Source organism: Lycorma delicatula, chromosome 1 (assembly GCF_047948215.1).
Source record: "Lycorma delicatula isolate Av1 chromosome 1, ASM4794821v1, whole genome shotgun sequence".
Taxonomy (NCBI): domain Eukaryota; kingdom Metazoa; phylum Arthropoda; class Insecta; order Hemiptera; family Fulgoridae; genus Lycorma; species Lycorma delicatula.
In genome coordinates, this window is record NC_134455.1 from 14,111,688 (window position 1) to 14,133,147 (window position 21,460).

The 21,460-nt window shown below is 29.0% G+C and overlaps 1 protein-coding gene across 1 annotated transcript in view; it reads right to left on the reverse strand.

Moving 5' to 3' along the window:
- Positions 1-8,451, reverse strand: part of LOC142328258 (translation machinery-associated protein 16) — a 40,809-nt gene extending 32,358 nt beyond the window's left edge. Inside the window, exons 1-2 of the mRNA XM_075371970.1 lie at positions 8,325-8,451; positions 4,161-4,255 (exon numbers count right to left, since the gene is read on the reverse strand). Coding sequence (XP_075228085.1) covers positions 4,161-4,255; positions 8,325-8,327 — 98 coding nt within the window. The 5' untranslated portion in view covers positions 8,328-8,451. The remainder of the gene's footprint in view (positions 1-4,160; positions 4,256-8,324) is intronic.
- Positions 8,452-21,460: the final 13,009 nt, after the last annotated feature.

Consider the following 21,460-nt stretch of genomic DNA (forward strand, 5'->3'; position numbering starts at 1 on the left):
CATCTGTACGTCCTGCTTTAAAGTTCCTGCACCATTGTTCACTTTGCTGTCACTCATTGAAGTTTCACTGTACACATTACTTATTCGTCTATGAATTTCAGCCCCTCAGCCTGAAGAAATCGAATTACCGCACGTACTTCACATTTGATGGGAGATGCTATTGTTGTAGACATGTTTACGTGCTAGCTGCGTGTTCAGAACTAAACGAATTGACACAGTGTGATTGAAGGCCATACTGGAGATGCTGCACAACACATATGTGCAAAGGTTCATCCGATTTTTACACGGGTTTTTATTTCGCGACTGATTGGATCTTGAAAAAAAATAACCCTCGTATTTAAAAGAAACATTTAAAATTTACAAAAAAAAACCATGCAATCATATATACCTTATTAAGGAGATATAAGAAAAGTTGTGAGCGTAAAGGAATTGATTAGTTGAATTGATACTATTATCAAATAAAAGTTTCTTTAGTATTCAAAAAAAAATGTTTCATTTTTACAGCCTTTTGTATTAATTTAGGCGGATTATGTTTTAATTTTTCTTTTAATTTATGACATGTTTCTTAAAATCTATGATATATAGCATAAAGACGTGAAATATTATGTAACTGGACTCAGTATAATTAAAATATGGATTATAAAAGATGACTGATAGAAAATAAATGATAAAAATAACATTACATTCCTCATAAAATTCAGTTTCCACTTTATACTATTACTCTGGGGAACTACGGTTGCAAGTTTTCATATCTTTTCTTTCTACTACTTGCACTAAAATTCTTAAAATGAAATTAAGTGAATTCATTTTGTGTAGCAAAATTAATGTTGATAAAGGTCTAATATTTTACTGATAGCTGTATTTGTAGGTGAGCAAGAACCTTGGATTTATTAATAGACTCCTAGCAGTTACGTGTTTTGAACAATCCCATATTAGAAAAAAAGAGGAGAAAAAAGGAATAGAACCATCAGCCCACAGAACAACATTTTCTAGTCAGTGTATGATGAAGGTAGTCTACCATCTTGTCATGGGCCTAGCTATATCTGTACATTTGGGTACTTTAAGTTGCATCATACAAGTTACTATAGTCGAAGCTCTTTATAACGAAACTCAAGGTTCATAATTTCATTAGTGGGAAAGGTAGAACAATGGTATACATGTATCTGCTGTTTTACTGTGCCAAGAAAAAAAATAAAATAGTGAAAGTGAAATTGAGAAATACATAGATTTTTCTATTTTTTTATTTACGTATCAGAAATGATAGTAACAGTGAGATTAGAGTAAACAGACTTACAGAACTGTTCAGAAGGTCTTTTGGAGAGAACACACATGAACTCAGTACCAATGTAACTCCCAATCAACTTATTTTTAAAGAATTTAAAAACATTTCCTACTTATACTGCACTGTAAAAATCTTAAAGACTAATAATCTGCTTATTTATGTGTGGTTATTTAAAGATTTTTTTCATAAAATTATCTGTCAAATTTCTCACTAATCTATATTTATCTTTATTACTCTATATTCTCTATATTTATAACTCGATGCAACAAAGTGCTTGTACAGTAGCACCTTAAGAAGATTAATACTAGCAGCCTTATTGCATATAGGGCCTCTTTTGAAGTTGGGGGGTAAAATTTCTTCTTACCCTTCACTTTCTTCATTATTGTGAGTAGAAATATTTTCAGCAACTGCATTGTAAAGGTGAAGAATATAAATTAAAAGCTTTAGAAATAAATGAAAGGTTATATCAAGTTAATTAAATTACAATCTACGTTATAATGTTATTTTAAAACATTTGGAATCATAAGAGTTCAACAGGTCTTCTATTAAGAGAAATTTCACTCCATTCACAAAATTCAGTACCTGAATTACATAACTTAAAAATTCCCATTTTAATGTTATACAGTTACAATTTTTCTTTCATTACACAGAAAGTTCAAAGAGTTTTTTCATTACAGAAGTCCTAAATTACACAGGCTAGTATAGACCAGTCACATTTGTTAATATTTGAGGTTTAGGTCAGCCAATATTTTTGTTTGGGGGTAATTTTTGTTAGTTTTGTTAAGGAGATCTGCAATTATATTTTACATAATCCCGCAAATTACATCTTGGGAGAATACAATTATTTATAAAAATAAATCCTCATTTACTTCTAACTATAATTTTTTCCATTTTTTTCAACATTAAGTGCTATCAGAGCTCTCTGCTTTTTCAGAATGTATAAAAATGTAAATTTTCCCTTCAGGAAAAGAAAGCATATTTGATAAATATTATGATGTTCACCATCTCAGTCACAAATTACATATATATGAATAGTGTGAGGGAGGATGTATATTATAATATAAAATATGAGATGAGAGAGAAGCTATAAGCTGGTGCAAAAAAGGTTTGTCTTGTGTTTTGATAGCATATTCCTCATATAAATACAATCAAAAAGATCAAATAAACATAAGTCCTGTAATCAGCTTTATATATATGTTTCTCTCATTTAAACAAATATTCATATATAAACAATAGTTTGAAGTATTTTAATATAATCTTATACACTTGTTGTAAAGCAACATTCTCTACACAATAAATAAATATCTAAATTTTATACAAGTCTAAAGACTGCAGCTGCCACATTAATTCTTATATTATTAACCTTTTTAAAACTAAACATTTAGAAAGCTAAGTTTCATTGGTTAATTTTTATAAATTTTATGAATACAATGAAAACCCTTATTTTAATGGAATACGTAATGGAGCACATGATAATACTACTCATTGTTGCCACATAAAAGCTCTTCAAGAACCAAATAAAAAAGGTCTGATAGTGCGGGATCAGCACTGTAAGGTAGACATGGCAACACCTCCTGGCCCAACTTTTTAATAATTTCCTGTTTTTTGAGTGGTATGAGTATGGGTGTTAAGCAGAAGAATAACACCTTCGAGGAATCTCCTTCTTATTACAGGTTTCAATTTATTTTCTATCAAGTCACAATAGTACTCGCTTTTGATTACACATTGTTCTTCTAAATATTGACAATAAATTGGATCTTTACAGTCTGTCTTAAATCACTGTTAGCACTACTTTACTGGCTGAAGCATAGTTTTGAATTTTTCTTACAAGCAAATTCAAATCTTTCCAATCGATACTCTTATTTTTTAATTCTGGCTCAAAATTACAAATCCAAATTGTGATGTAAACAGTCTTTAACTTCTGCTAAAAATCGCTGTTTAACTTTTATGTAAATGTGAATTTGAGTGTCTATGATTTTGAGTCAATTGTCAAGGAACCCACCTTGAATATTTTTTACAGTAATTCAGCTTATCATGAATAACAGTGCTGATACTCATACTAAAAATTTCAGCAGTTTCCAAAATTTTTATCCATATGTTTTTGCAAATAACATCATTAATGTGATTTTGCAAAGCGCAGTTGAAATTTTCCCCTGGTCTTGTGCTACAATGAAAATCAGTGATATTTATTCCACACTATTTAAACTTATAAAAATGTGCACAGTTAATACACTTTTTAACATACTAATTTAACACCCACAACAGCTGGTTTTACACCTTTTGAAAATAAAAATCGTTATCACAGCAAGCTATTCATTCGCTACCACACTATTCATTTCAAACAAACCTGACATTTTGAAATAAACATAAGTGATTATAGTATGGAAATTATTTGCATCAATATTTTCTGTCAGGGGTTATTAACTTGAATTTCAGACAGTTTGTTTATTCTATTAAATAGTTTTCCTGTTGATGTGCCATTTGTCTCTTTAATTACTAAATAGCCCTCATACCATTTCACTATAATAATTCAATAATAGGTGATGAAGATAAAAAAGAAGAAACATGTCTTTAAATTCTTAATGTATATACAAAAAGCACAGATAATGTTTTTCTTATAATACTACCGGCTGATTTAAGAATCTGCTCCTTTTATTGAAGAGTGTAATAAATAATTATTAATAAACTTAAAACATTTGCAAACAAGAACCATACAGCAAGTAACAAAAGCAACAAAGATAAATCAAATTACCAACATGAAAAAATTAACTATAGAATTATGACATATTTTTATCTAACTGTTTTCACATTTAAAAAAAAAAAATTATAACATTAAAACAATGTTTAAAATTTTTAATAAAGCAGTAATAACACTTACTTATTTGTCTGTTTTGCGAACTGCTTTGCTTTGCGACTGTTTGGATGGTTTATCTGTTTTACTTTTAGTTCAGGCTTTCTTGTACTTTTTCTTGCCTAAAAAAAATTACATCAAATACAATAAATTTAGAAACTGATAGATGTTTTCCACCTTGAACTTTTTTTAATCTAATTGCAGAACAAAGGTACAATTTTTCAAAATATTGCAGGTTTTTGTAGATGTTATATATGTAAATTAAAATTATAATTGTCTATTTTAATTAAACTTTTGGTAAAACACTCATAATTTGAATCATTATAATAGTCTTTAGAATATAACAATGTTTCACTAGAATATATGTTGTATCATTCTTTATATAACAATGTTATATTAATTAAATTCTTTGATATATTTGAATTTTGGCTATTTTTCGTGATTTATATTTTCTTTATTTATTAGTGTTACATATATAAATATTTTAAGAACTTATGGTTACTATTTTGCTTTAGGTATTTGTGTTATTTCAAAACCCACACAATTTTTGAATATTTTATAAGTATACAACATATACCTGTTTTGTGAGTCTATGGGTGATATGAATCTTTATGTAGAATGATACTGTCACTGACTGGTTTTCTATAAACACTATATTATCTATTAAATATTTACTTAATTGTTTTCTTTACCAATAGTGAAATTTTAATTTATCATTTTAATTTATCATGAAATTTTAACGCATTTATTGTTTGTAATGCAATTAAAAATTAAATTAAACGAATAAATCATAAAAAATAACTAGTTCAAAGGGCAAAATCTTTGTGTGTGTGTGTTTTCAAGTCCACTAAACATTATTCTTAAAATAATTTTACGAATATTTAGTAAATTATCAATGAAATCAGATATCACATAGGTGAATGATCATCTTGTTTACAATACTTATTATCAAAAATAATAAAGAAATTAGAAATAATTTTAACAAATTCAGAATATTATTACAACAAATTATGAAACAATAATGACATTAAACAATAACAAAAAAAACTTACCTGATAACAGATCATAAAATCAGAAAAAACCAATGCACTGATAAAATGTATAAACAAGTATTTAAATACAGTAATATTTGAATTACTACACCCAAAAACTTATTGAACTACAGATTGCATATACCATCCATCAACTAGTGAACTTTACAGATTAACCAGAGCCACAAATTTATCAATATGATCTTTAATAAATAATAAGATTCTATCATATATTTCTATAAAAAACAGTTGAGAATGAACGTTAAGGTAAACAAAAAATACAAGGTGGTGGAATAAATGGGTTCAAAGCAAAAAGAGAATATTTCAGGGTAGACTAATATTATGTGTCTTTTAATCTATTTTTTTAATTTATTTTTTTTTTTTTTTTAATTTAAACAATCATACTCTTTGATCATACTTCATACAGCATAAAAAAATGGCTATAAATCCATGGGCAAAATTAAAAACACAATCATATTCTACAAATAAATATTTTATAAACATATTAAATGTATATAACCATAAATTATACAGTTACAATGAAAAGAATAAAGTAGTAGACAATAAGGAAGACACCGTCAACAATCTAATCACTTTGATAAAAAGTATCATAAATAACAGTTTACCCATTGATCTCCAATTTCAATGGTACAAGCTGAAATATTCATATAACCAATCTAAGAAAAAGTAAAATACGATATTGAACATACACATAACATAGTCCTTTCAACAAGCCATGTTAATGACATTGTAATTTAAATCCAACTACACATACTAAGAACTTTGCAACATTAAACAAATTATTGTTAAATAAATAAATTAAAAATTGTAAAAACACAGTAAAAGAATATGAAAATATACAATATGGGTTAAATGATTTATTTAAAATTTAACACACCTACATCCTATGAACTCCATAACTTGATGACCAGTGTGAGTACATTCATATTAGAAAAATGAATAAATTATTAAAAATATAATTTAATCAATATGACATAATTTAAATTAAAAAAAAAATCTGTAGGACATCATTTATTAAAACAACAAATATATTAATATGGATAAAACTTAAATATAAATGAAATTAATTATTATAACAAATTAGAACATTTGTGTAAATTAGTGAATTTACAATTGAATATAAAGGAGATAGTTAATGTAAGACAGGGAATAATTTAAACTGTCAATAACAACCACACCAAATGCAGTAATAATAATTCAAATTTCAATTATTTAAATGTTTTATTAGTCACTATATAAAAGACAGTAAGTGGAAATACCTTACAAAATACTATCAATCTTTTAATTAAGATAAGATATTTCTTAAATGAACTGCTTTAAATAATTTTAGGTGATTAATAAAATTATATTATAGTAAACTGTGAAAATGGGGGAATAATTTTAATTCTAAAAATATACTGTAATTTTAATTATGTAATATATTTTTATTTATTTGAATAGACAATTTTGTTTCTATATATTTTCCAATATTGAATTTATTTTGTTTTGGCTTAAAATTATAATGCAGTATTTTTTCTGCCAAATTTTGATCTGTTTTGTTTTAATAAAACTCAAATTTCTTAAACTTTTATTGATATTCAGTCAACATTATTTACATAGATTTTCTCAGAATCAATTTTTCTACAGATTTCATTGCAACATTTTATTTATTTGTCAATTAACATTTAATGATAATTTAACAAAGTTACTGTGCATCAAGTAAAAGAATTGTGTTTTACACGACCAATCTTTTTTAATCTTACAATAATTTTCTCAAATATTACTACATACAGTTCGGTTTTATTCATTTTTTCAAGTAAAAACCAAACAAAATCATGAAATTCACCACAAAATTTAAATCCAAGAATATTAGTATGGTTTCTTTACCCCTATAACAGAAATAAAGGAAAACTTTTTACAAGCTATAACTCAAAGATCACACATTTTCAGACCATTAATTATTTACTTTTTGTTTCTTTGTGAGACACTGTATATAATAATATATATTTGGCCTCATAAGTCACTTGAGTATAAGCTTTTTTTCTATCAATATATTTTAATTCCCATGATAATAATGGTTGAAACATGTTTTTACTACAAATAAATCAAAGAATACAGCTACTTTTAATTTTCAGTGCCTTCAATAATACTGCATTTGGGGTCAAATTTTTTTTGTTTTGACATGCTTTTTGACAAGGTTAATTATATATATAATTTTTGCATAGTTTAGATCAATTTTATCTGTACATAATAAATGAAAGATCCTAATAATAACATTTCATATACATCTGATGTAGATCAAGTTAAATGTGGTGTAACACAAAGTAATTGGTAGAATCACTACTTTTTTATACTACATGAATGATTTTCCTTCTGCAGTAAATCATGATTCAGTAATACTGTAAGAGAGAGTCCACAAAGTCCCACTGCATACAAAGAAATTTATTTGAATTGTTTATCATTAGTTTATTTAATAATTTTACATAAATTCTACATTCGAAAATTTTATGTTTTGTGTTGACAAGTAAATGGTAATATACTTAAAAGAAATAATGACATCCATTATTATCCAACACACAGCAGCAAACGATTGTACTATGTAAATCACAGGACAACTTTTCAAGATAACAGTACACTTTTAAAAGGAGTAAGATAGCATAATACGACTACTTTATGGGTTACATATTATTCTATGAAACCTGGGTTATTGTTTAAAGCCCTTTACAACATCAGGAATTAGATGAGGACTCTGCAAGATGTAACAGGGCGGTAATTTGTAGATTACCGGACAGGCACACATAATTTTTATGATGTCTGTTTTATTTTCCAAAGTACTAATAACAGCTAAACAAAAAATATTAAAGTTAAATAAGGTATATCAATTACACTTAACTAAAATGCCGCCTAAATGCAAAATGGTTGTTATTAACGAATTTCTAAGTTTAACTGGGAAAGTCAGTTCGCTATTATAATTACAAATGCAGTAAATCTGATTAACCAAGTATATAACAAAGATTCATACAACCATACACAGCACGCAACATTTACATGACTGAAATAGAATTATTTACATGGTGTCAATCGGAACAAATCGTATGTACACCGTTAAAATTCAAATTGAACTTAGTAAAATACATATTATTACATTACGTGAACTCACCATAGTAATAAACTATAGATGTTTATTAATCAGAAAAACGCAATAGTTAAAGTTTAGAGGTTATGTAATGAAACAAGATTCAGTAATACGGATACTACACCACATGGACTGTCATAGTAGTACAGGTTATGTTAGCAAAGTTTCAAAGCCCGCGTTTTTTTCAAAACTAAGGAAAGGATGTATAATAGAGACCATTAATACTTCCATATCTAACTTTTTAAAAGATTAAGGTTACTCATTTGCTGGTTGTTTTATTTTATGAGATAATTGCCACATAAAGGGGCGACTGTACTGTCCAATAGATTTTACCTACTAGACATTATGATGATGTTTACAACAATTTTCTTTCTAGCATTTTTTCTGTAGCTCTTGCAAAATGTGTATCTCTGCATACTGAAATACACTCATTGTTCATGCATGATAGAGCTCTAATGCCCTTAGATTTAGATTTACATGCAAGACTGGTGCTGAACAACACATATGATGAAAGATGGACAGAGGAAGGAGGGCCAGTATTATTATTCTGATCTTAACCCCATTCATCTTTATTTCTGGGCAACATGTAAACAGTATATTCAAGACCAGTTGATAATGAGGAAAATTATGTTAATATATTTTTAATGCCTGTGAAAACATTAAAAATCAACAAGGAATATTTGAAAAGAATAAATGAATTCTATGATAAAATATCTTCATGCTTGTATTGCTCCAAGAGTTAGACACAGAAGATCTACTGTAAATTCATGTTTTCAGTAAGCAATGTTCTTAAAGTTCAATTAGTAAAAAATATATATATCTGACTTCACTTTAAAGACCATAAAAACAAACAAAAAATAGTCAATAAAAACAATCAAATAATGTAGTGGTAGTGAGCCAATAGAAACATTACAATGTAAAAATTGACAAGAACAATACAACTTGTAACTATAAAAAAATTAAATAAGTAAACAAAAATAACATTACTAATTTTGGCGATAATAACTGCAAATTGTTATTTATTAGTAGCCCATGGGGTCATTTCAACCTTTAAACGTTCCTGCTGTTATCAAGCGATTGGTCACTAGGTGGTGATGTGATTTTCTAGTCATTATTATAACACTGTACTCTGACAACCTCACAAATTTTCAGAAGCTCCAGATATTGGAGAATTTCATAGTTCCATAGGAATCATGGCACCTCGCAGTTGTCCCTGTTTGTTTCAGCAGTTTGTCCTTGTTTTAGAAGTATTGTATGACATCTACTTTACTATTACTTGTTTTCCACCACAACTCCACACCATAAGTTCAGATTGGTCATAGGATAGCTTTGTAAATCAGAACTTTATTAGACAATGTAAGGTGCAAGTTTCTCCACAGCAGCCATTGTAGTTCCCTATATTTTGTGTTTAGTTGTTTTCTTTTCAAACTCACATGATACTTCCAGGTCAAATGTAGTTCTAGGTACTTCACACCCTCTATTTGTGATATCAAGACACCATCTATGTTCACAATAGGATAGTCATCCTTTCTCATGGCTTATATGACGTGCTTCAATTTATCCTGATTAACTTTTATTCTCAATTTTTTCTGCTATGCTCAAAAAAGGTCCAATGCTTTTTGCAGCTCTTGTGAGGCTAGTCCAGGGTCTTCATTAATGTCAATGATATAAGTATCATCAGCAAATGTCTGACAGTGCAACCCTCCAATGTAGTGAATGGTGACAATGCAACTCTCCAGGGTTAGAAGGTTTGCAGTGAATACTGAATATAGCACAGTGCCCAGTATAGGGGTTTGAGGGATATCTGACCTAATATTGAAGAATCACGATAACTCATCATTACATCTTACTCAACAGAAACGTCCCTCAAAATAGTTACATAAGACAAGGTAGTAGGGTTAAAGAAGTTTTAATTTTAATTTACAAAGCAGATCAGGCAACCATACCTTGTCAAAGGCCTGTTTGATATCTACAAATTCCGCCAAGCAGAATTTTCTTTCCTTCAGATATCCACTGATGACATCGATTACAGAATTGTTCAGTGGTTGAGTGGTCATACCTGAACTAAACTGATGGTCCAAAATTACTTCCTCACACTCCAAAAACCAGCCTAAACTGCAAACTAATAGCTTTTAAAATAATTTAGATATGACCAGTAAGAGGTTTATTGGTCTGTAGGAGAAGCCTTGCATGCAGGCTTCCCTGGTTTCAAGATCTTTACCACCTGAAATACCTTCCATTCCGCTATAGGAAGTAAGATGTCTCCAGAGCAGCATTAAAAAGATCCTTAATGTACATTATGCCTTTAAGGGATAGCATAATTAGCATTTTGTGCATTACTAAATCAATCAAGCCCAGAGCTTTCTTCAGCTACCTTCCCTGGTTGATCAATTGAAGTAACCCCTTATGAAGATCAGCTTAATTGGAAAGAGGTGACTGACTGGCATTGGGGTCTCTCAGAAGTCTTTAATTGCCTCATCACTAGGATCCAACCACAAAGAACATCGGTATCCACGCTCTAGTGTTCAAATCTGTATAAAAGTAACTGCCTTTACTAGGATTTGAATCTTAGAACACTCAACTTTGAAATCAGCTGATCTGTGATGACGAGTTTACCACTAGCCCAACCTGGTAGGTTGATGGTATTGTTCCTACACAGTTTTCACCTGCTGCAGATGTTTTGAATTAGGTAAACTTGTATTAAAAATGTATTTGTTTTTATGTGAGAGTGAGCGATTGTATGTATATATGTATTTGTGTGTGTGTGTTTATTTAACGTGACATTTTATTTTAATATTGTTTATAAATTAAATGACACTGAAAGGTATTAAGATGAAGTAGGCTTTTTTTAATGGGTATCTAGAATAACAATATTGTTGTTAATATTGGTGAATTTGTGACTTGCTTCTGTGTTCCTTGTGTAATGATCTATTGTTTTGAAATCCGCTTTGTATCCAGTTTTTTAAATTTGTGAGCTACTTTCTCTAAGTCTTTCTTGTGTATGTTAATGTTACGTTTTATTTTGTTAATTTTTATTTTTATTTATTTATACTGAAATGCATCAACAAGGGAGCTGTTATTTCTATTTGTGTGTACTAAATAAGTTTTTTGGTGCTGAGTTCTTGTGGTCTTCTTGTGACATTGTAATTGAGTAGTATGTGGATCGTACTTCAAAAAGATGGTAGTTTAGATGAAGTTGTGTGATGTTATTCGTGATTTTTATTGTCTGCATAATTTGAAAGTATATTCATTATTTTATTTTATGGTAAAGTCTAAGAAATTGGCCATTAAATTAAGCACTGTGTTTACGCCATTGCGTAAAGCTGTTTTTTTAGTTAATTTAACTGGTTTGGTATTTGATTTGTCATCATGTAAAATTTAACAGTATTTCGATTTAATGAATATTTTAATTATAAATAAGAAATTTTTTCATACATCGAAATTAATGCATTCCATTCAACATACATAAACATAGGCTCAGTTGATTTTTATTTTTGGCTTTTGTATTGATTATTTATTAAAATTTAATTCTGTATCATTTCTTGTGTATAATGTTTAAAAAAAATAAAATAAAGAAGAAGAACTAAAAGTAAACATGTTACATTCACTCGGCTCCTTTCGGATGCACTCGGCGCCTGACGATTCAGCGGCTTCTCGCCGATCACACAGCTTCTTTCAGATGGACTCGACTTCTATCGACATCACTCGGCTCTTTACAATTCACTCGGTTCCATCTACTCTATATAAGCCGGCTCGCCTCGTGTGTCAGGTCAAAAGAGAAGAAGAAGAAGATTAAGAAGATAGAAGACCGTCTACGCGACCCAACGTCCCGGACGGGAAAGAGCCCAGCAGAGATGCGTCCTGAAGTGCTGCCATCAAAGAAGTGGATGAAGAGCTTGTACTTTTTTTTATCATTCTTAACCACCCCGGGGGTAACTGGCATCACCTTGCGGCATTACCTCACGTTACACCCGTAGTGCCGTGGAAGCAGATTCCACCCCTAGCTTGGCCTATTCAGGTCTCCATCGGGGTCCTCCGTGCATCCTCGAGTCATCCAAACCTTCCGCTTGTGGATGGTCCCGATGGCTCTCCGCAGGGAGGTAGAGCTTCTACTTAACTTTTTCCTACATAACTTACAATTAAATCAACAACTGCAACTTCCTCCGGAGAAGGGGCGCATTGCTCCCTCCAAATAACCAATGCCCCCTTGTGGCATGCTCCTGCTAGCCAATAAAGCGTTAGCACCGAAAGGACTTCAGTGGACGGACTGAAGGAGAATCACGTCGGGAGCACGGGTTTTAAAAGTCTTTTCTTTTTCCTGTTTAACCTCCGGTAACTACCGTTTAGATAATTCTTATGAGGATGATATGTATGAGTGTAAATGAAGTGTAGTCTTGTACATTCTCAGTTCGACCATTCCTGAGATGTGTGGTTAATTGAAACCCAACCACCAAAGAACACCGGTATCTACGATCTAGTATTCAAATCCGTGTAAAAATAACTGGCTTTACTAGGACTTGAACGCTGTAACTCTCGACTTCCAAATCAGCTGATTTGGGAAGACGCGTTAACCACTAGACCAACCCGGTTTTAAAAGCCTAGCCTCCTGCGGTCTGACCCAGAATTGGGTGTGATAACGCTGGACATGAACGGACGCGGAGCGCTATAAAAGAAAAAGAAACCACTAAAATCATACCCGACATTAAAATAAAACCATAAACACGCCCGAATAATAGATAGATACAGCAGCAAGGGACATTGTCCAGGCTCTGCGTTTTCGAAGGGAGAAATGAAACTCCCGCCACCTTTGCAGAGGCAAGTTAAAATTATTCATCATTTATTATATTAAACAGTTATGTTTTTAGTAAAATCAGTGAAATACTCAATTTATTGTACTCTATGAATTTGAGATTCAAGTCGGCTTAAACAAACATTTCTTCATTCAAGTGTAGTCACGCAAGGTGTCTTAAAGGTTATGTTATTATTTCTCATGTGCAACATATTTTTACGTCCTATTAAAGCCAACTATTCTTATTATCAAATCGACTAGTAATTAAATACTACTTCAGAATTTATAAAACATGTGTGACACAAACATTCATGGACATGAATGTGTTGGTTAATATCTCATATACATTCTAATGACTTCCAGGAATGTTTTCTATTGTATCTCATTGACTCTTGTAACTGTACAAACTTCTTATTTCATTTGGAAGATAACAATTTTACAGAGACAGTTTATTTATATTTTATGTTACATAATTTTTCATGCCTTAGATTATTGCTGTTAATAATTTTAATCAATTTTAAATATTGTTTTGCTCTATCAAGTTTTATATTATTTTTCACAAATTAGAAAAGCAAGTCATCAACATTAGAATGGCTAAGAAGCTGAAACATTTTCAAGAAATTTTTCTCACTAAATGACCATTATTTATATGATTACTTATTACATTTTGATTATATTGTTATTAAGTCTTTTTGTTCATGTGTGACATTTTTTATATGTTATTAATGATAACTATTATTAATAATATTCTGGTTGTTCATTAAAAGTCTTTGTTTAAAAGTCAGTTGCTGAGGGTAAATTACCTTTTTACTTGAAATGTTTTTTAAATACTGACTCTATTTAATTTGATTGTAATTAGCTCTTTCTTATACTGGATCTATTGTAGTTTATTTTTTCTAAGTTAATGACATTTCTTCATTGTTAATTTTCATTATCACGGAATATGTCACTAAAGCAACAGTTCTCCAGTTACACTATGTTTATAAGTTTATAATCGTAAAAAAAGGTGTTCAAGTTCTCTTGTTTTCAGACTTTGTTTAATTACAGATTTTCATATTATTAGCCTATATGCAGTTTATTTGTGTGATAAATTGTAGATTTTCATAATGATTATTTGAAAAATGTATAATTTATGTGTTTGTCATGTATTATTACAATTGATATGTTAATTTCAGCTGATATTCCTTTTACAAATTCTGCATAGAATTAGGTTATGTTTATTTTTGTAATTTCATTCAATTATTTTTAAGTGTATGATTTAAGATAAGGTTAAGTTTTTTTTCTCTAATAAAGTCCAATATTCTTATGGCAAAAACGAGCTATTTGTAATTTTATTTTTGCCCCAACACACTGCCTCTTGGTTTTATAAGTGGCTATTATGGCTTAACATTTTCTTTTAAACATACATTGTTATAATGATGGCTATTACACTTGTGATATTCTTAGTTGTTGAAACAATAGCAAGAAGCAACAAATTCAATTACACTTCTAAAACCATTTCAAAAGGATATTTTCTATAACTTCAGTTCAGACTGAGTTATAATAGTTTTGGCACTGTCTTGTTTTCACCACCTTCTAATACTACCTAATCTGTATACTTATATGTTTTTATACAATTAAACAGATGATATAACTGATTTTTATTTGATATATTTTTTTATTTTGTTTTAAACAAAAATAAAAAGCTGAACCAGTTACAGATATTAAAAACTTTGACACTTATTTTCTCATAACTATACATTCGTGATTTTATATACTATTCTTGCATCTACCTGCCAAATTTTATGAACTTTTATTTTCACATTTTTTTTTTGTTTATTTTCAGAACTTTATATTTAAATTTTATTTCAGTATTATAACTTTAAACATACTTTGGTATGTTTTTTAATGAAATAGGAAAAAAATCTCAGCACCTTGCCAGGAATATATTAATGGAATGTGTATGAATATATAATATATAATGTGCAATGTGCATAACTTGTATGCAGCTAATTTTCTATTATATTTATTTAAATATTATATATGAATATGATAAAATGTTTACAACCACTAACGTGTGCTAAATATTTTGCAGTGTTGAGTTTTTTTTTTGAGTCTTCTAGAGAGATACAAGATAGTAATCTTGTATCTCTTGTAAAGTGCCAAGAGCAATAATAATTTACAAAGTAGAAAAGTTTAATGCTTTGAGGTGTTAGGTTTAACTAAATAAGGACTTTAGATCATTAAATGAATTTTTATTAAATCACGGTTTGTTTTCTTTACATATGGAAATTGTTATTATTTTATGTGACTGTGAGCTCATGAAAACTTAATCATCCAATATGATAATGTACAGATGTGAATATTAGTTCACAGTATTATTTTTAAAAACTGATTGTAAGATATAAAGTCTAGATTGTAAGAGAGTCTAGATTGTTCACATTTCACATTGCTGTAAATAATATGATTGTGCGATCATTATGTCAATACCAACATGTTCAGTATTTTGCTTATTTGTTGTGTTTGCCTGTAATAAATAGGTGATGGATGAAGTAATGAAAGGTTTTGAAAAAAAACTGCTACATGAATTTTATGTTAAAATTGTTTTCTTTGATATTTAATACATTGATCATCTCCGAAACACTTTTCTCATTTTTTCAAGACTGGAGAGTAATTTTAGCTTTATTCTTTTAACATAAATGGTTTGCTATGTTTGCTATTGACTTCAGAAAACAGAAATTTTAAGTTTCCATCTATAATGTATTTAAGTTACCTACAGGTTTTTTTTAATGCATACATTGAAGAGATTATACAATAAAAATTGCATAATAAATACATATTTTTGATGAAATATAGATGAATATTCTAATTACCAAAAAAAAAAACAATGAATTAAAAACCAGAACATAGAAAGAGAAGAAAGTTAATAATAGCATTAATAAATAGATAAAGAGAACAAATATTAAGAACCAAAACAAAGAATAAAGAATACAAACACTAACTGTGCCAAAGTTGAAAAATAAAATAACTTTCAAATAAAAAAAAAAATAACTTTCCTTAAAGTACATAAATATTTTTTTTAATATTATGATCCCCTAAAGGCTCAATACTGTACAAGATGGATTAAAAGTTTGATCTTAACTCTATTCCCACACCTACACCTATTAACACTAACTATTTCTGATAACTGATAAGGAGCCAGTTAATGAGTAAAAATATTTTTTGACTGAAAACTGATTAAGACTTTTTTTAAAAATTATGGTGGATTATTGTGGGTAAACGTGTCACCATGGAATTTGATGCTTGTTGCCTGATATCTGATATGCTATGTATCAACTATTATAGACAAAAATACTCTGACCAGTTTTCGTAAACAGAATCCATTTTAATTTTTGCAGTCCTTCGCAGAAATTTTTACTATGAATGGATATAAAGTCTTAATTACAATATTATTACCATTACAGTTCTACTAAATTATTATCCTTGTACCAGTAATTTTAATTTCTTGGAAAATAAAATGTAAGATTAATTATTATGAAAATTTACTACCCAGAATTTAAAAATAGCAAATGCTGCAAAGTTAGAAAAGTCTTATTTTATGAAATAATAAACCACTATACAGACAAGTAATAATGATGCATTATCTGTGAACATTTCCATCAAACAAAACAGTAGTCATAAAAACTGAATAGTAGGCATATATTGACAGTAAGCATCATACAATTATCTTAAAATGAATACAAATTGACATCAATAAAATAATAATTTTCAGTTGTTGGTTATGGATATAGTGCTGGTATCACCTTTTACTTTTACTTTTTTACTGTACAGGATAAATTGTGGTAAGACTATTTTTCTGTTTTCTTTTTATTTTAGTTTTATGAATATTTTTAGAAAAGTTTTCTTAAAATTTATTTCTCACCTCTAGAAAATGTATATATTGTGGTGTTTGGTTTTCGGCTCTAACTATTTCAATTTTTATTAAAAAGATTGTTTTGCACTTTTCTTCATCACTTAACGGGCTAATAAAATTAAAGTAGCTTTGGCACCTACATTATTTTCCAGACCCAAAGTTAGATGCAACCTTTTTCATTACATAATAAAATGCAAAATATTTTTTATTATAATTTATTCATATATTTTCTTTGCAGAATAAAGAAGTCCCTAAAATAAAAAATCTTTTATTTAAATTTGGAAATTTTAAACCCCCTTGATACTCGAGCTTCCAAATTTTAAAATATTCAGAAAATGAATGCTACACATTTTTTTATTTATTTTTTTACTTGGGCAACATTACCTTAGTAATGTATATTTTGTTTAAAAATTCAATCTGCAATGGAGTGGGCCCTACCTCAAAAAACAAAAGGAAAAAATTTATGTATACATCGATTACAATAGTTTAAGCACTATATAGTTTTTAAAATTTAATTATTATCTAGTTTTTAACTAGATTAATTGTATGTGTAAGTATCAACTTTTAAATCATAGTAAATATTAAATTTATTTTCTATGCTTCTAAAGGAGAAAGGAACTGGTCAATTCTCCACACCTCTTGACTGCAGACAATTTATCTAATGCTTCTTTTGCTTTATATAACAAACATTGGTAGTAATAGATATAGGTGGGGGAATTTATATCGTTTGGACACAGTATTATAGAAAATGACAATTTAAAAAAATAAAAGGTGAAAAAATTAAGAATTCTTGTTTTTTACCAAAATGTCAGAAGTCTAGTATGGGACAAGAAAGTAGTAGTAGCAAAGTGCAAAAATGTGCTTTTAAGGCATATTTGGATTTGTATAAAAATAATGAATGGAATTTTGTAAAGAATACTGTGTTGTTATTCATGTAGCATTGTAGAAATTAACAATGAAGACTTGCTGCATTATTGTTGCCATCAATGCAAATTTATTTGACACAGATACGATATTGATCATTGTATTCTACTATGTTTAATTGTTAGTCAATGTAAATAGTTAGTTAATTCCTAGCAAGTCTTGATTAATTTGCCCACCATCCATAAAATATCTTCATTGTCATAAAAATTTATTACTACTGTATTATCAATAAAACTGTCTTCACTACTTATCTCTGTTGGTGATAAATATTTTTTCATCATTTTAACAAGTTCACATATCAATTTCCAGTTTTAAAGAAGTCATGCTTTCAAACTTCTCTCACAAAAGTTGCACTCCAACATGACATTTCATTAGTGACCAGATCTTTAGTCAGATTTAGTTCGAGTCATAAGGTGCATTACATTATGCGCGAGAGTCATTAAAAAATTAAAGAGGCATGTGGCTGTGAAAAAATATTATTTATTCAATGATAATGTAACTAACCCTACCGTTCAACACAATCCCAGGTTTCATTAAGGTACTTGTCCAGTCTTTCTGTGAATGTTGTAATGAAGAATTGTTCACCTTACGACTTGCTCATTGTCACGCAAAATTGTGAGATTGGGACTGTAAAGTAGATATGGCCACACCTTCCAACCAGACTTTTGAATAACTTTCCATGTCTTTTGAATGGAAGCTTTTACTGGGGTGGCCGTTATCATACAGAAGAATTACCTTTTGAAAGAGAATTAGGACATTTCCTGTTTATTGCGGGTTTCAACTTATTTTCTAGTAATAATCACAATAGTACTTACTTCTGATCAAACATTATTCTTCTAAATAGCAATAAGTTGGGCCTTTATAGCCCCAAAACACTGTTAGCATCACTTTACTGGTTGATGAGTAGGTTTAGAATTTTCTCTAGTGAGTAAACTAAATGTTTCCATTCCATTCTCTGACATTCGGATTCTAACTCACAATGATTACTTCAAAATGATTATTAGCTATGCAAACTAAAAAGTATTACCTCTACTAAATATTGTTGTTTAAGTTCTGATTTCTGTGATTTTGTGTCGACTGTCTTGGAAACCTTCCCCCCCACCACTTGAACAAGATTTGCAGTAATTGAGCTTATCATGGATAATTTAATTGCCAGTTTTGATACTTGCACTACAAATTTCAGTAATTTGCAGAGTGTCAGTTGAAACTTCCAATTTTGGTAATACACTTTTTACCATACTATTTTACATATGCAGGTGAATTTTGATCGGTTTTACATCTTCAAAAATAGACGTCTTAACCCATGCCATCTTATCCAATAGCATGCTATTCTCCCATGGTAAATGCCTCAAGCAGACCCGACATTTTGCAAAAAAAAAAAAACAAGAGGTTATAATAATGAAAATTCTTTTCTAATAGCTGATATTTTCAGGGATGCCAGCTTGATCATCAGTCAGTTGTCATTTGTCTCTTTAATTATAGAACAACCCTCGTAACATGTTACTAAGTGTTATGGTATGATCAGCTGTGCGTGCTATAATAACTAAAATCAACTATGTTATTACAAAATGTTAGCATATTTGTCTTGTTTGTAGCAAAAATCTTATTATTCACAAGCTGTTAGAGGATATTTCAAAACATTTCTATTAACACTATCATCGCTTGTCACACTCATTCATCCTTTAGCTGTTGTTAAATGCTGTCATTTTCGTGAAAAAAATTTACCTGTATTGTTTATACAAATACATTTTTAGTTAAATTGTGGTGGAATCTGTTAATGTTGTAAATACTGAATCTAATGAAACGAAGGTGACATCATAAAATTGTTTAGAGAAAACCTGTAAATGTTTGGAATATAAGTCGGCAATAAAAAATAAAATCCATGGAGTGATATCAGTAGAGAAATGGGAACATGTAATGCTAAAGTCAAAAAGTAGATGCAATGTCTGATAAGCGAATTTCAAAGAAATTTATGAAATCTTCTGCTACAGAAGATTTAAAATAAAGGTTTGGATGTACTATTTGTATATGGATGTATATGCTATTTCAAAGATAAAAATATTCAACACCATTTTTAGTAAATTGGTGTGAAAAGTGGAAAATTAGCAAGAAATTAATAAAATGAGAAAAATGAAAATATATTCCCACTACAATAATTATTAATAGTTTTTTTTTACATTATTATTTCGTTATTTTCGGTCCTGTAATTTTTTCATTAATAATTCAAAATCAGAACTAGTGATTCTTAAAAAGTTTTTAAAACTACCAACAAGGCGAATTTCCATTGGTACAGAGGCAATATCATATTTTTCAGGTCAACTATCATATCACAGTAACTTTTCAGTGAAGGCCTGCGATCAGTATTTTCTTTTTCGTCCATGTAGCCAGAATGTTATATGGGCTATTATATATACGGTTACATAACATAGGTATTGTAAACCTATCTTAAGAAGAAAAAAATTAATTTATTTTATGTTATTCTTTTCAGCTTGGTGAATCTAGTTATTTCATTTAGCTACAATCTCAATATGGATTTAGCGAATGATAATTATTCTTTAGACAATTAATTGTGCATTTAAGGTTTCATTGAACTGGATTCATTGAATTCGGAACTGGGATACAAAATGAATCTAAATGGAGCATTTTCAAGGTTCTCAGTAGTATTACAATAATGTAGAAAAACATGGTAATAAGAAATATTCAAAAACATATTATACTGAAGTCTTCACATAAATGTTTAATTTAACAGCAAGGTCCTAAAAAAATCTATAATGTTGATATAAATAAAAACATAAATTTTTATTTTTTTAACCAAACAAAATTTATTAACAAAAAAATATTATAAATAAACTCAAAAAAAAAATTAGACAACAAAAATAACAATTTATGTTTAGGATATTATCCATCTTTATTATTTAAAATTTTTTTCTTAAAAACGAAATAAAAATGTATCTATTAAAAATTAAGAAGAATTTAATTTTTATAGTACTTTTGAAGATTAATTAACATTTTTCATAACACCCATGAAACATACTGAAAACCAAATTTTTAATCATTTGTATTGAAATTTCCAACAATGTATATATAAACTTAAACTTGTACTAAACTATGTAAAATAGTCCAGTTGGAAGACAAAAAATTAGCTAGGCCAGCAATCATAAATAACAGAACAGAGCTACTAGAAAAGCATATCATAGCTCAGGTAAGTTTTCTTTGTAAACCAGCGCTTAAAAATATATTGTCCGCTACTTCTCTAAATATTTAGCAGAACAAATATGTTAGTTTAGTTTTATTTGTGAACCGACTTTAAGACATGTGCTACATCTAATTCGTGACTATGTTGAAGAGAGATTTCTTTTTTCAAATTATTCTCTTATAAGCCACAATACCATGACAGTTTCCAGCTATTAATATAATCTGAGTAATCAAACTCAAATCCCTATTTGTCATTTTCTTCAAGTGGCTCTAATCATTTACTGTTTGTATATATGTAGTCATTCTGGATGTGGTATAACATCTTAGAAATGTTGTGAACCGAGACATTATTAAATCTTT